The sequence below is a fragment of the Dipodomys spectabilis genome, unplaced genomic scaffold (genome assembly GCF_019054845.1).
Source record: "Dipodomys spectabilis isolate Male_0828 unplaced genomic scaffold, ASM1905484v1 ptg000069l, whole genome shotgun sequence".
Classification (NCBI taxonomy): domain Eukaryota; kingdom Metazoa; phylum Chordata; class Mammalia; order Rodentia; family Heteromyidae; genus Dipodomys; species Dipodomys spectabilis.
In genome coordinates, this window is record NW_024870746.1 from 25,343,703 (window position 1) to 25,361,630 (window position 17,928).

Here is a 17,928-nt window from a genome sequence, read left to right on the forward strand (position 1 = left end):
CTGTCTCTGTGTCTGTGGGTTCCTCATCTGTGGATTCTGAACCCATTGAGCTGTCCAGCCAAGAATGGAAAACATTTGCAAAAACCCCCTGCATTGTATTTAACATGCATACACAGATTTTCTCATCATTTCCTAAACTAGGTGGTACAGCAACTATTTACATAGCATTTGCATTGTCATAAGTCTAAAAAGTAAGTACAGAGATGATTTGAAGGATTTAGGAGGGCTAGACACCCATGGCTCATAGTTACAAATCCTAGCTACTCCGGAGGCTGAGATCTGAGGATTGAGAGCCTGAGAGTCCATGAGACTTTTTTTTTTTTTTGTCAGTCATGGGGCTTGAACTCCGCCTGGGCACTTGAGGTCTTCAGCTCAAGGCAAGCACACTACCACTTAAGCCACAGCACCACTTCCAGTTTTCTGGTGGTTTATTGGAGATAAGACTCTCAGGAACTTTCCTGCCCAGGTTGGCTTTGAACTGTGAACCTCAGATCTCAGCCTCTTGAGTAGCTCGGATTACGGGTATGAGCCACTGATACCCGGCTTCCATGAGACTCTTATCTCCAATTAACCAGCAAAAAACCAGATGTGGAGTTGTGGTTCAAGTGGTAGAATGCCAGCCTTGAGTATAAAAGCTAAAAAACAGTGACCAGGCTCTGAGTTCAATACTAGGCCCCAAATTAGATATAGATAGATAGATAGATAGATAGATAGATAGATAGATAGATAGATAGATAGATAGATAGATAGATAGATAGATAGATAGATAGATAGATAGACAGATAGATAGATAGACAGACAGATAGAATAAAGTGTGTGGGAGGAATCGTGTAGATTATATGCAGATACCATCCATCTTATGTTAGGGACTCAAACATTCATGATTTCGTCTGCCGGGGGGTCCTAGAATCAATACCCGCCCCCACTACACCATCAAGGGACATCTGCAATCACAGTGCAGTATTGGCTTACACACGGAGGGACGGGATGAGGTAGCAGAGTAGGCTTTTGCAGAAGAGATACTTAGAGTTTTCTGCCTTTTTTTTTTTTTTGCCAGGGCCTGGGCACTGTCCCTGAGCTTCTTTTTACTCAAGGCTACCACTTGAGCCACAGCCCCACTTCTGGCTTTTTCTGTGTATGTGGTACTGAGGAATCGAACTCAAGGCTTCCTGCATGCTAGGCAAGCACTCTACCACTGAGCCACCTTACCAGCCCCTTCCTTTCTTTTCTTTTTTTTGAGATAGGATTTGAGATAGGATATAACCCAGACTGGCTTCCCTCCTGCCTCCGCCTCCTGAGTGCTAGAATTACTTGTGCCATAACCACACCCAGCTAAGGCTTAGGAAGTATCAGGCTGAAGGTTCAATTCCCCAAGAAGGACAGGAGTCAACACTGACCCCTGGGGTTAGGGGAGAGGTTTTCCTAGCTCAGCAGTAGAGCGTCCGCTTGGGATTAGCTATGAAGACTTTGGATTGTGTTAAGTTTAAAATGTCTGATAGGTATCCAAGTGGAGACACTGGACAATGGAATGAAATGGAATTCTGCAGCTCAAGGGGGCCGCTAGACTGGAGCTTAACTGTGGACGTACTCAGCATTTGGATGGTATTTGATTTCATGGAAAGGTAAGATGTAGGTAAGAGAAGCCAGAAAAATAAGACCTGGGAGGACTGAGGCCAAAAGAGGAGGAAGAGGAAAAGGAGAAGAAGGAAGAGGCACTGAAATGATAGGAAAACCCAGTTGAATGGTGTCCTGGGAAAACAAAAGTAGATTGTGTCCTAGATCTTCCTGAAAACAAGTAACATGGCTGGGAAGGTGGCTCAGTAGTAGAGTGCTTGCCTTGCAAGCGTGAGGCCCTGGGTTCAATTCCTCAGCACCACGTAAGCAGAAAAAGTTGGATGTGGCACTATGGCTCAAGTGATAGAGCGCTAGCCTTGAGCTGAAGAGCTGAGGGACAGCGCCCAGGCACAGAAGTCAGGCCTCTCGACCAACCAAAAACAAAACAAATAGCAACAAAAACCACCCAGACTGAATCGTTTAAACTGCTCTGGAGGCTGAATTCTGAGAAGAGAATAAGGTGTCTGCAGTTCAAACTATTCTGGAGGCTAGAAGTCTGCTCTGAAGGCTGGAAGTCCAAGAAGAGAACAGGTGTCCGCAGGGTAGGTTTCCCCTGAGGGCTGAAGGGAGAATCTGTTTCAGATCTCTTTCTACTTTGTGATGTTTGGTATTCCTTGGTTGACAGCTACATCACCCTGATCACTATCCAAACTTACTTTTTGTGAGGACACAGTCAAATTGGATTAAACATGCTCTAATGACCTAATGGAATCTGTTATCTGCATAGGATCTATTTCTACATAAGGTCACACCTGCAAATGGGTGGGGGGGGGGGGGCGTTAGGATTTCAACAGAACTGCACCAGACACACTCACTCTTCGGGACTGGATATTATAAAGTCCGCTCCTGGATGGCAAGCAGACTGCACCTTCCTCGCAGCAAAGTCTCCACCCAGTACCTGAGTTATCTAGGCAACTGGCACACCTGGAAGAGGTCACATCTACATCCTCTGAGGTCACATCTGAATTTCATGTGGCCGCACCTTTCTCCGCCCATACCCTAGATAAGGCCTAGCCCAGGCCCAGATGCTCTCTTTCCCAGCTCTTTCTTTCCCAGCTTTCCCAGTTCTCTCTCCCAGCTCTTTCTCCCAGCTCTCTTCCCCAGGTCTTTCCCAGGTCTTTTGCCAGCCACGTGGAATGCCAACCTTGCCTGGTCCCAGCAGGTCTACTGAATAAACCTACCCCTTACCTGAATACCAGGTGTGTGGTGCTGTACTTACTCGGCTACCTCTTTTTAAAAACCTAACGGATATATCAGCATGTTCTTTGTGGACTTGAACTGCTTGTAGAAGTGGTAGGGTGGAAGCCAAATTGAAGTAGGTAGAAGAGAGAACAGGGAGGCCAGGTGTGGTAATGAACTCAGGATACCAGTACTCAGGAGGCAGAGGTAGGAGGACCCAGAGTTTGAGGCCAGCCTGGGCTGCACAATGAGATGCTGGAGAAAAGAGGAGAGGAAAGGGGAGGTGAAGGAGAGTTAAGAGAGCAAGAGAAGGGGGAGAGGAGAATCAGAGCATAGTTCTTGAGACATTGTGGTGTTACAGAGACTTGGAGTGGATCTATCTGGGAGAGTTTTTGTTTTGTTCCCAGTCTTGGGGCTTGAACTCAGGCAGGCCTGGGCACTGTCCCTGAGCTTCTGTTGCTCAAGGTGCTATAGCACTCTGTCACATGAGCCACAGTGCTACTTCCAGCTCTTTCTGTTTATGTGCTACTGAGGAATTGAACCCAGGGCTTCACACCCGCTAAGCAAGCAAGCACTCTATCACTAAGCCATTTCTTAGCCCCTCAGGGAGAGTTTTTGAAGACAGTCTTAAACTATGTTAATGTAAACGATCTATTTGTGAGATAGAAACCTCTTTGTTGGGGTTGGAGGCATGACTCAGGTGGTAGTACATCAGCCAGTGAACAAAAGTGGCAGATACTGAGTTCAAGTCCCAGTCTCAGACCAAAAATTTCTATACGACTGGGGAGAAATGATAACAGATAGAACTGCTTGAGTAGGAATGAAGAGCCAGGAGCCAAGAGGAGGCATTTTGGCTTGCAGTGAGAGGGCCGAGTAAGTGAATCCAGATGTGGGTGGATTTAAGGGGTGAGAGGAGGGGGCGGTTTATGTGTGGATTAACTTTCTCTGGGATGTCTGTTGTGATGGATTCTAAATTGAGAAGTGGAAATTGAAGGAGGAAGCGTTGGGAAACAGAGTCAGCTTGTGAGAGACGCACAGCTATGGGAGATGCCCAGAGTAGATGTGATTAGTGACCACAAGGGACAGCAGTTGGCTGGCATATTGGAATGATCTTCCAGCAGTACTGGCTGACACGGAATGGCTGGGTAGCTGGGTCTAACTAGGGTTGAGATTTTTTTTTTGTCAGTCATGGTGCTCAAACTCAGCGCCTAGGCACCATTCCTAAGCTTTTGCTCTCAAGGCTAGTGCTCTACCCCTTTGAGCCATGGCTCCACTTCCGGTTTTCTGGTTGTTAATTGAGATAAGGAGTCTCAATGGCTTTCCAGCCCAAGTTGGCTTTGAACCACAATCCTCAGATCTCAGCCTCCTGAGTAGCTAGGATTAGAGGTGTGAGCCACTGGCAACCAGAGAAGGTTGCAATATTGTCACAGACAAATGTTGGAGTGGGAAAGAAGCAGGAGAATCTTTGTGAGGAGGTAGTTTTAATACTGGAAGTGGTGGCAATGCTTGTGGTCTCTGATGGTTTAAGTAGCAGTGTAGGTTGTGAGAGTCTGAAAAGCGAACTGCGAGACTGGAAAGGACTGGGGTTTTGGAAGGCCTTCTCCCCACAAACTCTCAAGACCCTGAGAGCTTCCTAGAAAGCTCAATCAGTCCAGGCTTAATGGGAATTCAGATTTCTATCCTGGGTGTGGGCTAATTCCACTCTAAACTGTATGTGGGAGCCTGAGGGTAGACTAAGGTTTAGGCAAATTGTAAGCTATTTACTGTTTAGCTCTCCTTCCCCTAGAAGAAAGTCATCTACCACTTGTATACAAAATATTGTGAAGTGAGTCGGCACCGTTGGCTCACGCCTTAATCCTAGCTACTCAGGAAGCTGAGATCTCAAGATCTCGGTTCAAAGCCAGCCCAAGCAAGAAAGTCTGTGAGACTCTTATCTCCAATAAACCACTGGAAAACTGGAGTGGCACTGTGGCACTGTGGCTCAAGCGGTAGAGCGCTCACCTTGAGCTGAAGAACTGAGGGACAGCGCCCAAGCCCAGAGTTCAGACCCCATGACTGACAAAAAAAATGTCATGTGTTGAAGTTCATAACACACTTTCTACATATTCTTCCTTATACAAAAGCAATAAAATCCTTGGTTAAGAATCTTGGGATCTGAAGCTGGCAGAAGGCTACAGGTTCCCCTGGTCCCCCAAGCCTCAATTCCATGCCTGGTCTAGTCTCTGTTACTGCCTAACTCCCAGTAGCAGCAGGTTAAGGGATACTTGGCAGGTTGCAACAGTAGGAGCACAAGGACCAATGAGTTGGAAAGACAAACATATGAATTACTTAGAAAGGAGTCAAAGAGCTAGGTACTTTTTACCTACAGCCTGACAAAAATGTTTTAAAAGTAAACACACTGCAGTGTTTTCTGCCAAAGTGCCAGTCAGCTTGCCAGTCCAAGGACTTCCTGTCTTCACCAGCTGGCATATAGTCCTAGGAGCCTCTTGTTAACTGTGTTCAAAGGCTTTGTGATTGCTTTTTTCCCTCTAGTAAGAATAGAAAAAGCTGTCAAAAAGGCTCAGGGACAGCTCCCAGGCCCTGAGTTCCAGTCCCACAGCTAACAACAACAACAAAAAAAAACCAACTTAAAAGTACTATGGAAATAATTTTGGCCTTAAAGTCAAAGGACCCTCTGAAATAGTTTCTACTGTGTCTGTGTATTTGGGTTTGAACTCAGGGCCATGTGTCTGTTTTCACTTGGTTTTTTGATTAAGACCAGAGGCTTACCTCTTGAGCCACAGCACCACTTCGGCTTTTTTTTTTTTTTGCTGGTTCTGGGGCTTGAACTCAGAGCCTGGATTCTGTCCTTGAGCCTTTTTTGTGCTCGAGGCTAGTGCTCTACCACTTGAGCCACAGCACCACTTCCGACTTTGTCTGAGTGGTTTATTGTAGATAAAGTCTCATGGACTTTGCTGCCTGGGATCTCAGCCCCCCTGAGTAGCTAGGATTACGGGCAAAAGCCACCAGTGCCAGGCTTCCTCAGCTTTTTGTAGACTTTTCTGCCCGGGCTGGCTTCAAATCATGATCTTCAGAGCTTATCTTCATAAATTGGTAAGATTACCGACATGAGTCATCAGTGCCTGCTTTGGTTTTAAAATAGGATCTAGAAGGTATATAAACCATATTTTGGGAAACATTGTGCTAGTTATTAGGTTAACAGCTCTCTGTGGACCAGAGATGGGCTCATTTACAGGGGTACAAAGCTCAGTGGGTTAAATTCTCTAATAATATATAGTAATCTAAGTGTTGGGGCAAAGGCCTCAAGCAGACAATTATACAAGCTTGAAGCTTGCATAGATACTTAGCAGGAATAGGTGGGAGCTTTCCTGGTGCAGAACAGTCCAGGAAATGGCTGAAGCCAGAGCATGCATGGATAAGCCCAAAGGTGTAGAGTATAAGGAAATGATGGTGTAGAAGAAAGAGGAAGGGAAGGGAAGGGAAGGGAAAAGGGAAAGGAAAGGGGAGGCTGGAAGACTGTGTGGAGGACAGGCTGAATAGAGCTTTTATTCTGTAGGCAACAGAAAACAATGGAAGATTGTAAAGTAGAACAGCACTGTAACATTGGCTAATGTTTGTGTCCTGCATTCTGGGCTAGCTCTATATTAAAATTCTCACCAGTACATTGAAAGAGAAACTAATAGTATCAGTCTCACTTTTCCTCTGAAGGAACTAAGGCTTCTAGTAATTGATTTGCATACTTGGACCTCTTTTCTCTTATGAAAACATTTTTCTAAAGTTCTTAGGATTGAGAGATTAGATATTTTCAGATATTCCTAGTAAGGTCATAAAGGGCAAACAACAGAAACTGAAGACCTGGTTTCCTAGAAAGATGGAGCTGTGGGGCTGGGAAGGTGGCTCAGTGGTAGAGCGCTTGCCTTGCATGCATGAGGCCCTGGGTTCGATTCCTCAGCACCACATAAGCAAAGAAAAAAAAAAGCCGGAAGTGGCGCTGTGGCTCAAGTGGTAGAGCACTAGCCTTGAGCTGAAGAGCTGAGGGACAGTGCCCAGGCCCAGAGTTCAGGCCCCAAAACCGGACCCAAAAAAAAAAAAAAAAAGAAAGATGGAGATGTTACTTAAAAAGGCCCAACAAAGGAGGAGGAGCAGCTGGTCTCCCCTTGATCCCCCCCCCAAAAAAAAACACATTTACTTCCTAGTTCTCATAATTATTGACTTCCTTTTGCAATAGCCACTGGACTTCACAGCTAGGGATTATTTTAGCAGAAATAAGGAAATGAACTGAGATCAAACTATGAGAGAATACAATACAGCAATGAATATTACCAGTCAATTTTCCCCCTCTCCCCCAAAAGGACAATGGTCCCCTAGGCTTCCTTCTTTGGGTACCATAGTACTACACGATTCTGTTTGCTCAGGAAGTAAATGAGTTGACTATGTAGCCTGCTTGGAAACATAAAAGAAAGTCAACAGTTATGAGACTCTAGTCCCCTTTATGACTTGTGGTCAACATCTGAGTTCTCATTCATGTGCTATGAACATGTCAGTTGAACGCTGAAAGACCTTGAACCTAGATTCCAGGCAAGGCTGAGCTGTGATGAAGAAACCCTGCGGCAGAGGGACAGGAATGCATACAGGATTCATTTTCTTGGCCCTGTCTCCACGACAGGTGGTCTGTACTTATCCTGCACTGTCCAGCTCACAGGTGAGATCTCAGGCTGATGATCTACTTAATACTCTACGTAGCGGAATGTCTATTTGCGTAACAAGTCCCATAAAAGGGAAATTCTTGTGTGTGTGTGTGTGTGTGTGTGTGTGTGTCAGTCCTAGGACCTGCACTCAGAACCTGGGCACCGGCTCTGAACTTTTCTGCTCAAGGCTAGCTCTCTACCCCTTGACCCATGGCTCCACTTCCGTCTTCTTCGGTGTTTAATTGATGAGAAGAGCCTCAAGGATTCCCTGCCCGGGAAGCCTTCGAACCGGGACCCTCAGATCTCAGCCTCCAGCGTAGCTAAGATTACAGGCGAGAGAATTCTGTTATCCCAGGAACCGTTTCTCCTCCCCAAGCTCTACCCTTTAACCCAGAGGGCGGCGGAGGGTGCGGTCTCCTAGGAGACTACTGGGAACCGACTGCGCACGCGCACGGCCAGAGCCCGGCTGATGCAACCTCCCGCGTGCGAGCGGCCCCGCCGAGAGTATGGAAGCCGGCTGGGATTTCGGGCGTGACCAATCAGCGGCTAGACGGAAGTGAGGAAGGGCCCGCCTCCCGAGACTGCCTGTGACGTTGGGTGGCGCAGGGCTGGTGTCGTAGACGCCGACCGTCCTTCGTCTCCTCCGGCGGCTCGCGGCGTTCTCCCTTCGCTCCGGCCCTGCGGCCATTTTGGGCTTCCCCCAGCTTTCCGGCGTCGCGTTGTCTCAGCGGGTTGTGACGGTCTGTGTCTCCCGGAGAGTCGCCGCCGCCGCGAGAAGGTCGTTACCTATGGTGGGGAGACCTCGCGTGGAGTAGACACCAGCGTCCCCCGCCAGGATGGAAGTCGCCCCGGCCGCCGCCTCCTCCGCGGGCCGCGGGGCTCCGGGGTCCGCCGCCCGCTTCCGGAACCGCGGCCTTGTGTGGCTCCTCCGCGGACGCCAGCACCGGCCTGGGGTGCCGACTCCGCCGCGGGGCAACGCCGAGGCTGTGTAGGCCTCCTCGCGATCCCGTCCGAACCTCCCACCCGAGAGACGCCGGCCGCGGACTCGGCGATGGAGCCCGGTGCGCGCGGCCCGCGCCCACGGCCCGGCCCGCGGGCCGCTCTCCGGCTGCCCTTCTTCCCGCGGCGCTGTCAGGCCACTCCCGCCCCTGTGAACTCCGGGGACCCTCCCCTGCCTTCTTCCGCCCAGCCCGAGGCTCGGACCAGCTACTGGGTGAGACTGCTTTCCCAGCTCCTCGCACCGCTGCCCGGCTTGCTCCAGAAGCTGCTGATTTGGAGCCAGCTTTTCGGTAGCGTGATTCCGACCAGATGGTTGGATTTCGCCGGAGGCTACAGTACTCTGAGAGCCCTGAGGGGACGCGGGGAGCCAGCCACTCCCACCGCGCGGAAGGCTTTGAACTCTCTGCGACGGGACCCTTCGGACGATCCGGTCGCCCGTCCCCTGGATTGGTCAGAGGAGGGGCTCCTCTGGCATTGCCCATCCTCGGACCTAGACTTGGAACTCAAAGCCAAGGGAAGGCCTTTGGACTCGGCGGCGCACACTTTGTTCCTGGAGCAGCAGCTGTGGGGGGTAGAGCTGTTGCCCAGTAGCCTTCAAGCCCGTCTGTTCTTTGACCAAGAACTTGGCACTTCGCCCTCCGGGTCTCTCAACATTCAGCGCTTAGGCAATTTCAACGTAGTCTCTTATTTGCTGAACCACTCTTACCTGAACTGCCTTCCCTATCTAGAGCTCAGCAGTCAGAACAGCGTGGCAAGCGGCGAGCTCGTTGAGTTCCAGACACTAGCCTCCGAAAACAGCTGCCTGTCTGAGGACCCTTGTCAACCCCAACCACTGCGAGCAGAGATCTGTGCAGCCTCGTGGCAGGAGTGTCCACCGCTTTCCAGAGAAGGCCTTCCCGAAATCCACCATCTTCGCATGAAACGGCTGGAATTCCTTCAGCAGGCTCACAAGGGCCAAGAGTTACCCACGCCTGACCAAGATAATGGCTACCACAGCCTGGAGGAGGAGCACAGCCTTCTCCGGATGGATCTGAAACCCTGCGCAGAGAACTCAGCCCCTGCTGGAGTCATTCCTGGGACACCCGGGGAGGCTCAACTTGTTCTGCCGAAGCCAGACCTTTCGGAAAGCGAGGTACTCGGAGAGAAAGAACGTGAAGAGGACCAAATCGGTGTCGTTGACTTCTCTGCCATGGAGAATGACTTTCCCATTTCAGCGCGGCCAGCTTGTAATAACAAACTGATTGATTACATTTTGGGAGGTGCATCTAGTGACCCGGAAACAAGTTCGGAGTCAGAAGGCGAGAGTTGGGATGAAGAAGCTGAGGATGATGGTTTTGATAGTGATGGCTCACTGTCATCAGACCTTGAAGGAAACTCTGTGGGACTTTGGAACTCTTTCTACAGTGTCGATCCTTATAATCCCCAAAACTTTACAGCCACAATTCAGACTGCTTCCAGAATTGTTCCTGGAGCCTCTTCTGATACGGGGAAGGATTTGTCTGGCAAGTCCGATCTGCGGAACTCTCCCCTTCCTGATGAGACTCCTGATGGTTATTCTGGAGAGGATGATGACTGGGAATCTAGTGCAGATGAGGCAGAGAGTCTTAAACTGTGGAACTCTTTCTGTAATTCTGATGACCCCTACAACCTTTTAAATTTTAAGGCTCCTTTTCAAACATCAGGGAAAAACTGGAAAGGCTGTTGTGACTCAAAGAGCCCTTCTGAGTCTATAGTGGCCATTTCTGAGTGTCATACTTTACTTTCTTGTAAAGTGGAACTTTTAGGGAGCCAAGAAAATGAATCTCCAGACTTGGTTCATCGTGATATTCTTTCTGGAGACAGACACACACATCTCAAAAGAAAAAAGGTTTGTATCCTTTAACATGCTTAGAAATGAGTTTTGATAGCTTTATGATTTTATGCATAATTGTGCATGTTTTTGGGAAAGTATTCTTAAGTTCCTGTTTGCATTGAGAAATGTTCAAGTAACTTAGCCAAGAGAAAGATTCCAGTAGATGTTACGAGATAGTGTTTCAATTTGGGTTGGTGGCTTTGGGTTTGCCAACTATAAGTTTCAATTTTTGTTTTTGTTCTGGTCAGTCCTGGGACTTGAACTTTGGGCCTGGGTTCTGCCCCTCAGCTCAAGGCAAACACTCTACCACTTGCCACAACGCCAATTCCAGTTTTCTGGTGGTTAACTGGAGATAAGTCTCATGGACTTTTCTGCCGAGCGTTGGCTTCGAACCATGAGCCTCAGATCTCAGCCTTCTGAGTAGTTAGGATGACAGGCGTGAGCCACCGGTGCCCAGCCCAAGTTCTCTCTTTTTATTGGGACAGAAATACTCATGTGTGCATGATTTAGTTTTCATAGATCAAGAACGTTCTATTCTAGCTAAGGAGTTTTACAATACTTTTTTTTTTTTGCCAGTCCCCAGGGCTTGAACTGAAGGCCTGGGCATTGTCCCTGAGCTGCTTTTGCTTAAGGCTAGCACTCTACCACTTAAGCCACAGCACCACTTCTGGCTCTTTCTGTATATGTGATACTGAGGAATCCACCCCAGGACTTCATGTATTCTAGGCAAGCATTCTACCACTAAGCCACATTCCCAGCCTACATTAGTTTTGTATGTGGCCTTTTGTTTGCAAGTATGTAGTACTTTATGTGCATGGCAAATGTTACTCCTGTCCATTGAAACCTAGAGAGGTAATACCAATCTCTTTTATTTTGGGTCCGGTCGTGGGCCTGAACTCTGAGCCTGGGCACTGCCCCTCAGCTGTTCAGCTCAAGGCTAGCGCTCTACCACTTGAGCCACATCACCACTTCCAGCTTGTTTTTTGCTTATGGGTGCTGAGGAATCGAACCCAGGGCCTCAAGCATGCAAGGCAAGCGCTTTACCACTGAGCCACCTTCCCAGCCCAATACCAATCTCTTTTGACATTAATAGCTTTTTGATTGGCAGTTGAAAGCTACAGGAAATGGTAAAGGCTTTTATAAAGGAAAAAGATTACAAGTTAACAGTGTCCAGTTATAAGTTTAAGTGAACCATGGATGGTTACTTACTTGGTTTGGGTAGTTGCTTCCTATTCCTGGCCTAGTCTTAAAAACTTCTTGGGGGGGGGGGGGGGGCTGGGAAGGTGGCTGAGTGGTAGAGTGCTTGCCTTGCATGCCTGAGGCCCTGGGTTTGATTCCCCAGCACCACATAAGCAAAAAGAAAAAAAAAGCCGGAAGTGGCACTGTGGCTCAAGTGGTAGAGAGCTAGCCTTGAGCTGAAGAGCTGAGGGACAGCGCCCAGGCCCAGAGTTCCGGTGGCACGACCGGAACCTCCCCCCCCCCTCCCCCCCCCCCAAAAAAAAAACAAAAAAAACTTCTTGGGTGTATTTTACTATTTAAATGGCTGTGTAGTTAATTTTAGTTTTGTGAATCTTTTGAATTGCTTTGTTTCTTTTCATGACTTATTGTACTGTGAAGTTATTAATTGGGAAGAAATCTCCCCCAAACACTTGGGTATCTTTATTGTGAAGCAAGTTTATAAGGAGCCCCTGACAAAATGATTTGTTTAGTTGAGAACAGACACAAAATGGGGTGAGCACGTGGCGTCTGAGATTCTACTCCTGAGTGTTTTGGTGCTAAGAGATAGGGGAGGCAGCCCAGCTTGGCTTTGATCCACCATTTATCTGATGGGGACATCTGTTTGCAAGATGTATTGTTTTCTATTTTTGCCATGCTGGGAATTAAACCTAGAGCCTCTTGAATTGGCTTTACTTCTGAGTTGTACCCCAGCCCAGTTTACTCCAAGTTTAAATGAAATGAGTAAATAAAACTGGACCAGTCCAGTTTCTCATCTCAGTTGCTTATTGAGTAAAATGAAACTAGTGAAGAAGATATTACTTTTGGCTGAATTAGAAACAAAGTTACAAAAGAATGTGTCTAAATATGATAAAACGTAGGACAGCTGTTGACTATGCCATTCTTGAGGTTTATGGGAATAATGGGTAGTGCCTTAATTTAGAAGCTTCAGTTCTAGGAGTTTGAAATACTTTCTGTGCTGGCAAAATGTAGTGCAGATTATGGAGCCAGACAGCCTGGATCCTGTTTACACCCCTTAGATACTGGGTGGTCTGGGCTTGCTAGTTGACCTCATAGGGTTGATGGGAGGATTAAATGGTAATAAAAATGAGAAAACTCTGGGGGCTGGGAAGGTGGCTCAGTGGTAGAGCGCTTGCCTTGCATGCCTGAGGCCCTGGGTTCAATTCCTCAGCACCACATAAGCAAAAAGAAAAAAGCCGGAAGTGGCGCTGTGGCTCAAGTGGTAGAGCACTAGCCTTGATCTGAAGAGCCAAGCCCAGAGTTCAGGCCCCATGACTGGACCCCCCAAAAAAAAGAAAAATGAAAAAAAAATGAGAAAACTCTGAAAAGAGCTTGCATATGGCAAACCCTACCCTAATGACACAGCGATTGAGTAATGATTAGAATGCAATATCTAGTAAGGTGTTACATACCTATTAATTGTCCTCACGGGCATTCTCTAGCCTGATGTAAAGGCAAGGAAAGGAGTAGGCCTCTGCGGGATTAGCTGATGTAATTTAAACATGCTTTAATGCAAGTTTTTAACTTTCCGAGTTTGGTACCTCAGGAGGAAATGTCCTTAGTAAGAATTAAGTAGGATTGTCATTCATTCTTTGTCATGTATGTTATGGTATGGACAATTTCATGTATTGGTTGAGCCTCTCTAATGTGAAAATCCAAAATCTGAAACCTTTTTTTTTCCCCCCTTTGGAGACAGGTCTTTCACTTGTTGACCAGACTGACCTTATACTTGAGCTCTTATTGCCTCAGTCTCCCCAGTGCTGGAATCAGATTCCCCCTTCCCCCTAGTAACCCCTAGATTGGATCCAGGCTCTTTCCTGTGCTAAGCAAATGCTTTCCAACTGAGCTACATATCTCTACCCCCTGCTCCCACCCTAATGTTAAGTTTTTGGGTGCCAACATGAAACTAACCTTTTTTTATTTTGAAGCATTTGGATTTCACTTAAGGATAAAAGCAAAGTGTATGATGGGGCTGGGAAGGTGGCTCAGTGGTAGAGCGCTTGCCTTGCATGCCTGAGGCCCTGGGTTCGATTCCTCAGCACCACATAAGCAGAAAAGGGCAGAAGTGGCGCTGTGGCTCAAGTGGTAGAGCACTAGCCTTGAGCTGAAGTGCCGAGGGACAGCGCCCAGGCCCAGAGTTCAGACCCCACTACCAGACCCCCCCCCCAAAAAAAAAAAAAAAAGCAGAGTATATGAACATATTCCAAGATGCAGTAAACTCTGAAATCTGAAATACTACTGGTCCCAAGCAATTCAGATAAGGGGTTATAAACCTGTGTATGTTAGCATACTAGATACAAAGAAGAGGATCTTTTTTCTTTTGTTAGTCTTACAAAGTCTCATGTAGTAACATCCTAAAAGAACCAATTTTACTATAGTTTGTTTATTAAGTAACTTTCTCTTCTCTAATATGATTATAAAAGGAACTGCCAAAAATCTCAACAATTGGCCAATACTGAAAAGTGAAAACTCTTCAAAAATGAAAAATAAAATAATATTGTTTAAAAGTTTTCTATAAGAATATTGGCTTCCATGGATGTAGTGGTATTGAAGTGAGTCTTTGTCTTCGTAGGTAACCTTCCTTGAAGAAGTTACAGAGTATTACATAAGTGGTGATGAGGATCGCAAAGGACCATGGGAAGAATTTGCAAGAGATGGATGCAGGTTCCAGAAACGAATTCAAGAAACAGAAGTTGCTATTGGATATTGCTTGACATTTGAGCACAGAGAAAGAATGTTTAATAGACTCCAAGAAGTGTGCTTTGAAGGACTTACTGTTTTCAAACAATGTTAAGATGAGTTGATAGTGTGTAGCCTTGCATACACTACCTCTTAAGAGGCTTAAAAAGATAAAAACAAATATTGACTTTTTTTCTTTAAAGAGATATAAAATTGGTTCCCGTGAAATAGTTTAATTTTCACAACATATCCCATTAGAAATATGCAGGCTTACGGTCAGCTCTGATAATGAAGGATCTGTGATTTTTGGTCCTCCCCTTTTCAGTTTAGTTGGATGTTTTTTAAATGTTCTTTGTTTGCTTGAAGTGAACAGGGAGACCTTTTGAGTTGTAACTTTGCACTTTAAAATTTACTTTCTTGGGAAACAATATAGGGCTTTAAAGCCCATTTTCAGTTCTAATTTGTACATTTGTCCAAAATTATTAGGCTCCTAATTTTTACCAATATTCCTAAATTAATGGGCTTTTATGTTTTTCTGTTTTTTCTCTCTGTTGATTAGGCCCCTTTACCTTAAGGCTGCAAAATAATAATCTTCATGACATACTAAAAGCACATTATATCATGCCACTTTTTTCTTGTTTTAAAGGTGACTATTGTTGAAAATGTGGTGAATTTTTCTACCAATTTTACTTAAGATGTTTCCAATGACTGCCAGAAAACCCTGCCCTTAGAGGAATCTCTGCAGCTTTGAAAAAGCTGTGTCTATCTGCCAAATCTTAGCATCTAGTATATTTTATTTCTGTGCAGACTGTTTTTGGAGTTTTCTGTTACTGTAGCTCCAGTTCTGTTACTGTAGCTCCAGTTACTGTAGTTCTTTGTATCTTTCCACAGTGAGAAATTGTAAAACACTTGAGAAAGTAAACACTGCATCCTAAGTGGTTTTTTCACCTTTAGAGGCAAATAAGAGTTTTGTTTTTATAGTATACGCTCTCAAAAGAAGATCAGTGTTATTCAACACCACACCTCAGCACTGTCACTTTCAAAACCTGTCAGGGTGACACTAAACTTGGGGCTGGGCAGCTCTGAATCTACAAGTGTGAAATGGAAAAGAAGCTCCAGTCAGTATCCAGGTTTATTGCATTCTGCTATTTTAATAATAGAAAAGCAATGGCAAAGCCTCTAGTTTCAGGAAAGGAAGAACTAGATTTAACAACTTGCAAGTCTTAATACCTTTAGTCCAAAGTTTACTATTGAAGTCTTTGCATTGATTGATTATGCTTGTTTCATTTAGCTAGCTTTCCATGGTGTGCATCTGTTGGGTTAGCTCTGATGGTCAGTTTTTACTCCATGTCTCCCACCACAGGAGGTTAGAAGACCACTTATTTTGAACTTAACTTCAGTATAGGGATGAGTTTTTCAGAAGTGCTTGTAGGGTTACTACCTCAGTTTATGATCTACCTGGTCATTTTATTCCCATCTGGTTTGCTCTCGAGATCTGCCTCCGGTGTTAGTGTATATATATTCATTACTATACACACTGAGAGTACAGCATATGGAAGCTGGCTAAGTTATTGAAGAGACCTTGGGGCTTGGGTCCCTCCACGTAGGCAACCACAGAGTCTGGTAAAACACAATGGAAAAACAAGGGTGCTTCAGGCCTGGGTCATTCACTTAGGTAAAAGCCTTGTGATAATGCATAGGTGGTCTTTTAAAATAAGACTAAGCATACTAGATGATTTGAAACTTCAGTTACATTTTGTGTTTCTGAAATCTAGCACATCTGTGAATTTTAAAGTGATAGGACGTCTTTACACTTGTTGGATTTCTCTTGAGACTGCTCCCACTTGCAGAAAAGTAAAAGCCTGGTTCAGAATCTCCCATGTCTTCCTCTCTCCTTTAGAAGTGATAAGATTGTGATGACGACAAAGGGACCATAAATTAGTCTGGACTAGGGCTCAACTGTAAGTTGCTTTTTGAGCACAAGACCCTAAATTCAATCCCCCATGCCACCAAATGAAAAAGAAATATTGCCTATAATTTGTACAGTGGTTTTCCTGGCTACCAGGCTTAGAGTAAGCTAAAAATTAGATTGAAGCTGGGCATGGTTGTACATGCCTGTAATCTCAGCACTTGCAAGGCTAAAGCAAGAGGATCTCAAGTTTAAGGTCAGCCTAGCCTACATAGCAACTCTTAAGGCCAGACGGATAGGTATGATAAGACCTGTCTCCAAAAAAAAAAAAAAAAAAAAATTGGACTGAAGGAGCAAGGCAAAATTCTTGTCGGTTTATCCAATTTCTCTATATTAAGAGTCCCTTAACCAATGTTTAAGAATAAAATGCCTGAAGGTCTTTCGAGCACATTTTATACATTAAAGTCATGTCATGGTGCTTTACATGTGAATGTATCATGAGAAGAGCTTTGTATAGACAGATAGCATTTCTATTTCTCAGTGATGAAATGTGATAACACCTCTTCCATCTAACTAGAAGTCAAACCCATCAGATTTTATTTTTTTATAATTTATGGAAGGTGAAGTTTAGGTACTGGCAGACTTCTAATTGGCTTCTTCAGATCCAGTGATTTAAATGTAGCCAGTCTGTTGGAATTTTATTGTTGAAATTCTATTTGTATATATACCTGTTAACTAATCTGTAAATTGTAATAAATATATTTGCAATCATTAAGTATATGTGATTTTTTTTTTTTTTTTTTTTTTTTGTCTTTTTGTACCAGTCCTGGGGCTTGAACTCAGGGCCTGGGCTTTTTTGCTCAAAGCTAGACTTGAACTACAGCTCCACTTCTGGCTTTTTTTGGTGTTAAATTGGAGATCAGAGTCTTATGATCCTGCCTAGGCCGGCTTTAAACCATAATCCTTCGATGTCAGGCTCCTGAGTAGCTAGGAGTATAGGTGTGAGTCATTGGCACCTGGTCATGATTTTTTTTTTTTTTTTTTTTTGAGTGTTCTGACATTGGTTTTAGAATTCCTACACAGGTTTTTCAGGGTGAAATCCATATTGTGGAAGCACTGTAGATTGAATGCTGACTGGATTTTGATGGGTGAGTTAACTTCAGCCTGTTGAGGGGGGAAGAGTGGTACGAAGGTAAATACTATGCAGCCAGCTACTGTAAACCCTAGCTATTCTGGAAGCTTGAGGTCTGATCATTGCATTTCAAAGCTGGCCAGGGCAGACAAATCCAGGAGACTCTTATCTCCACTTAACCAGCAAAAAGCCAGAAATGAGACCGTGGCTTAAGTAGAATGCCAGACAGTGAAAAAGCTAACATCATGAGACCCTAAGTTCAAGTCAGTATAAAAACAAAACCTGGGAACCATGTTTTAGTAAAAGAATTTGCTTAAGAATGAACATCTAAGAGCCAGTTTAATTCTGAAGTTAGCTCCAGCTCCAGTTCTACAAAGAAGATAAATGGAATATTCATAGGAGTAGTCAAATTCATATGGGCATAACTACTCATAGGCAACAGTAAAGTGTCAGTGCATATTAACATGGTATTGCAAAGCTGAATGTGATGATCGTATCAGGAAAAACAACTATTTACTCTGAAGAAAAATGTACCCCATTTTAGTGGTAGGAATAACATTCTTAAGCCAAAGCATTTGGATCTTCCCAGTTACTGAAAAGTTACTAAAATGTTTCTGAGGACTGCAAGTATGACTCAAGT

The 17,928-nt window shown here is 45.2% G+C and overlaps 1 protein-coding gene across 1 annotated transcript; it reads left to right on the forward strand.

Moving 5' to 3' along the window:
- Nucleotides 1-8,093: 8,093 nt before the first annotated feature.
- On the forward strand, nt 8,094-16,931 carry Ppp1r15b (protein phosphatase 1 regulatory subunit 15B). Its single transcript, XM_042681704.1, is given in 3 exon segments — nt 8,094-10,347; nt 14,141-14,317; nt 14,319-16,931. Coding segments are annotated over 3 exon segments (2,046 nt in total). The 5' UTR covers nt 8,094-8,532; the 3' UTR covers nt 14,373-16,931.
- The last annotated feature ends 997 nt before the right edge of the window (nt 16,932-17,928 follow it).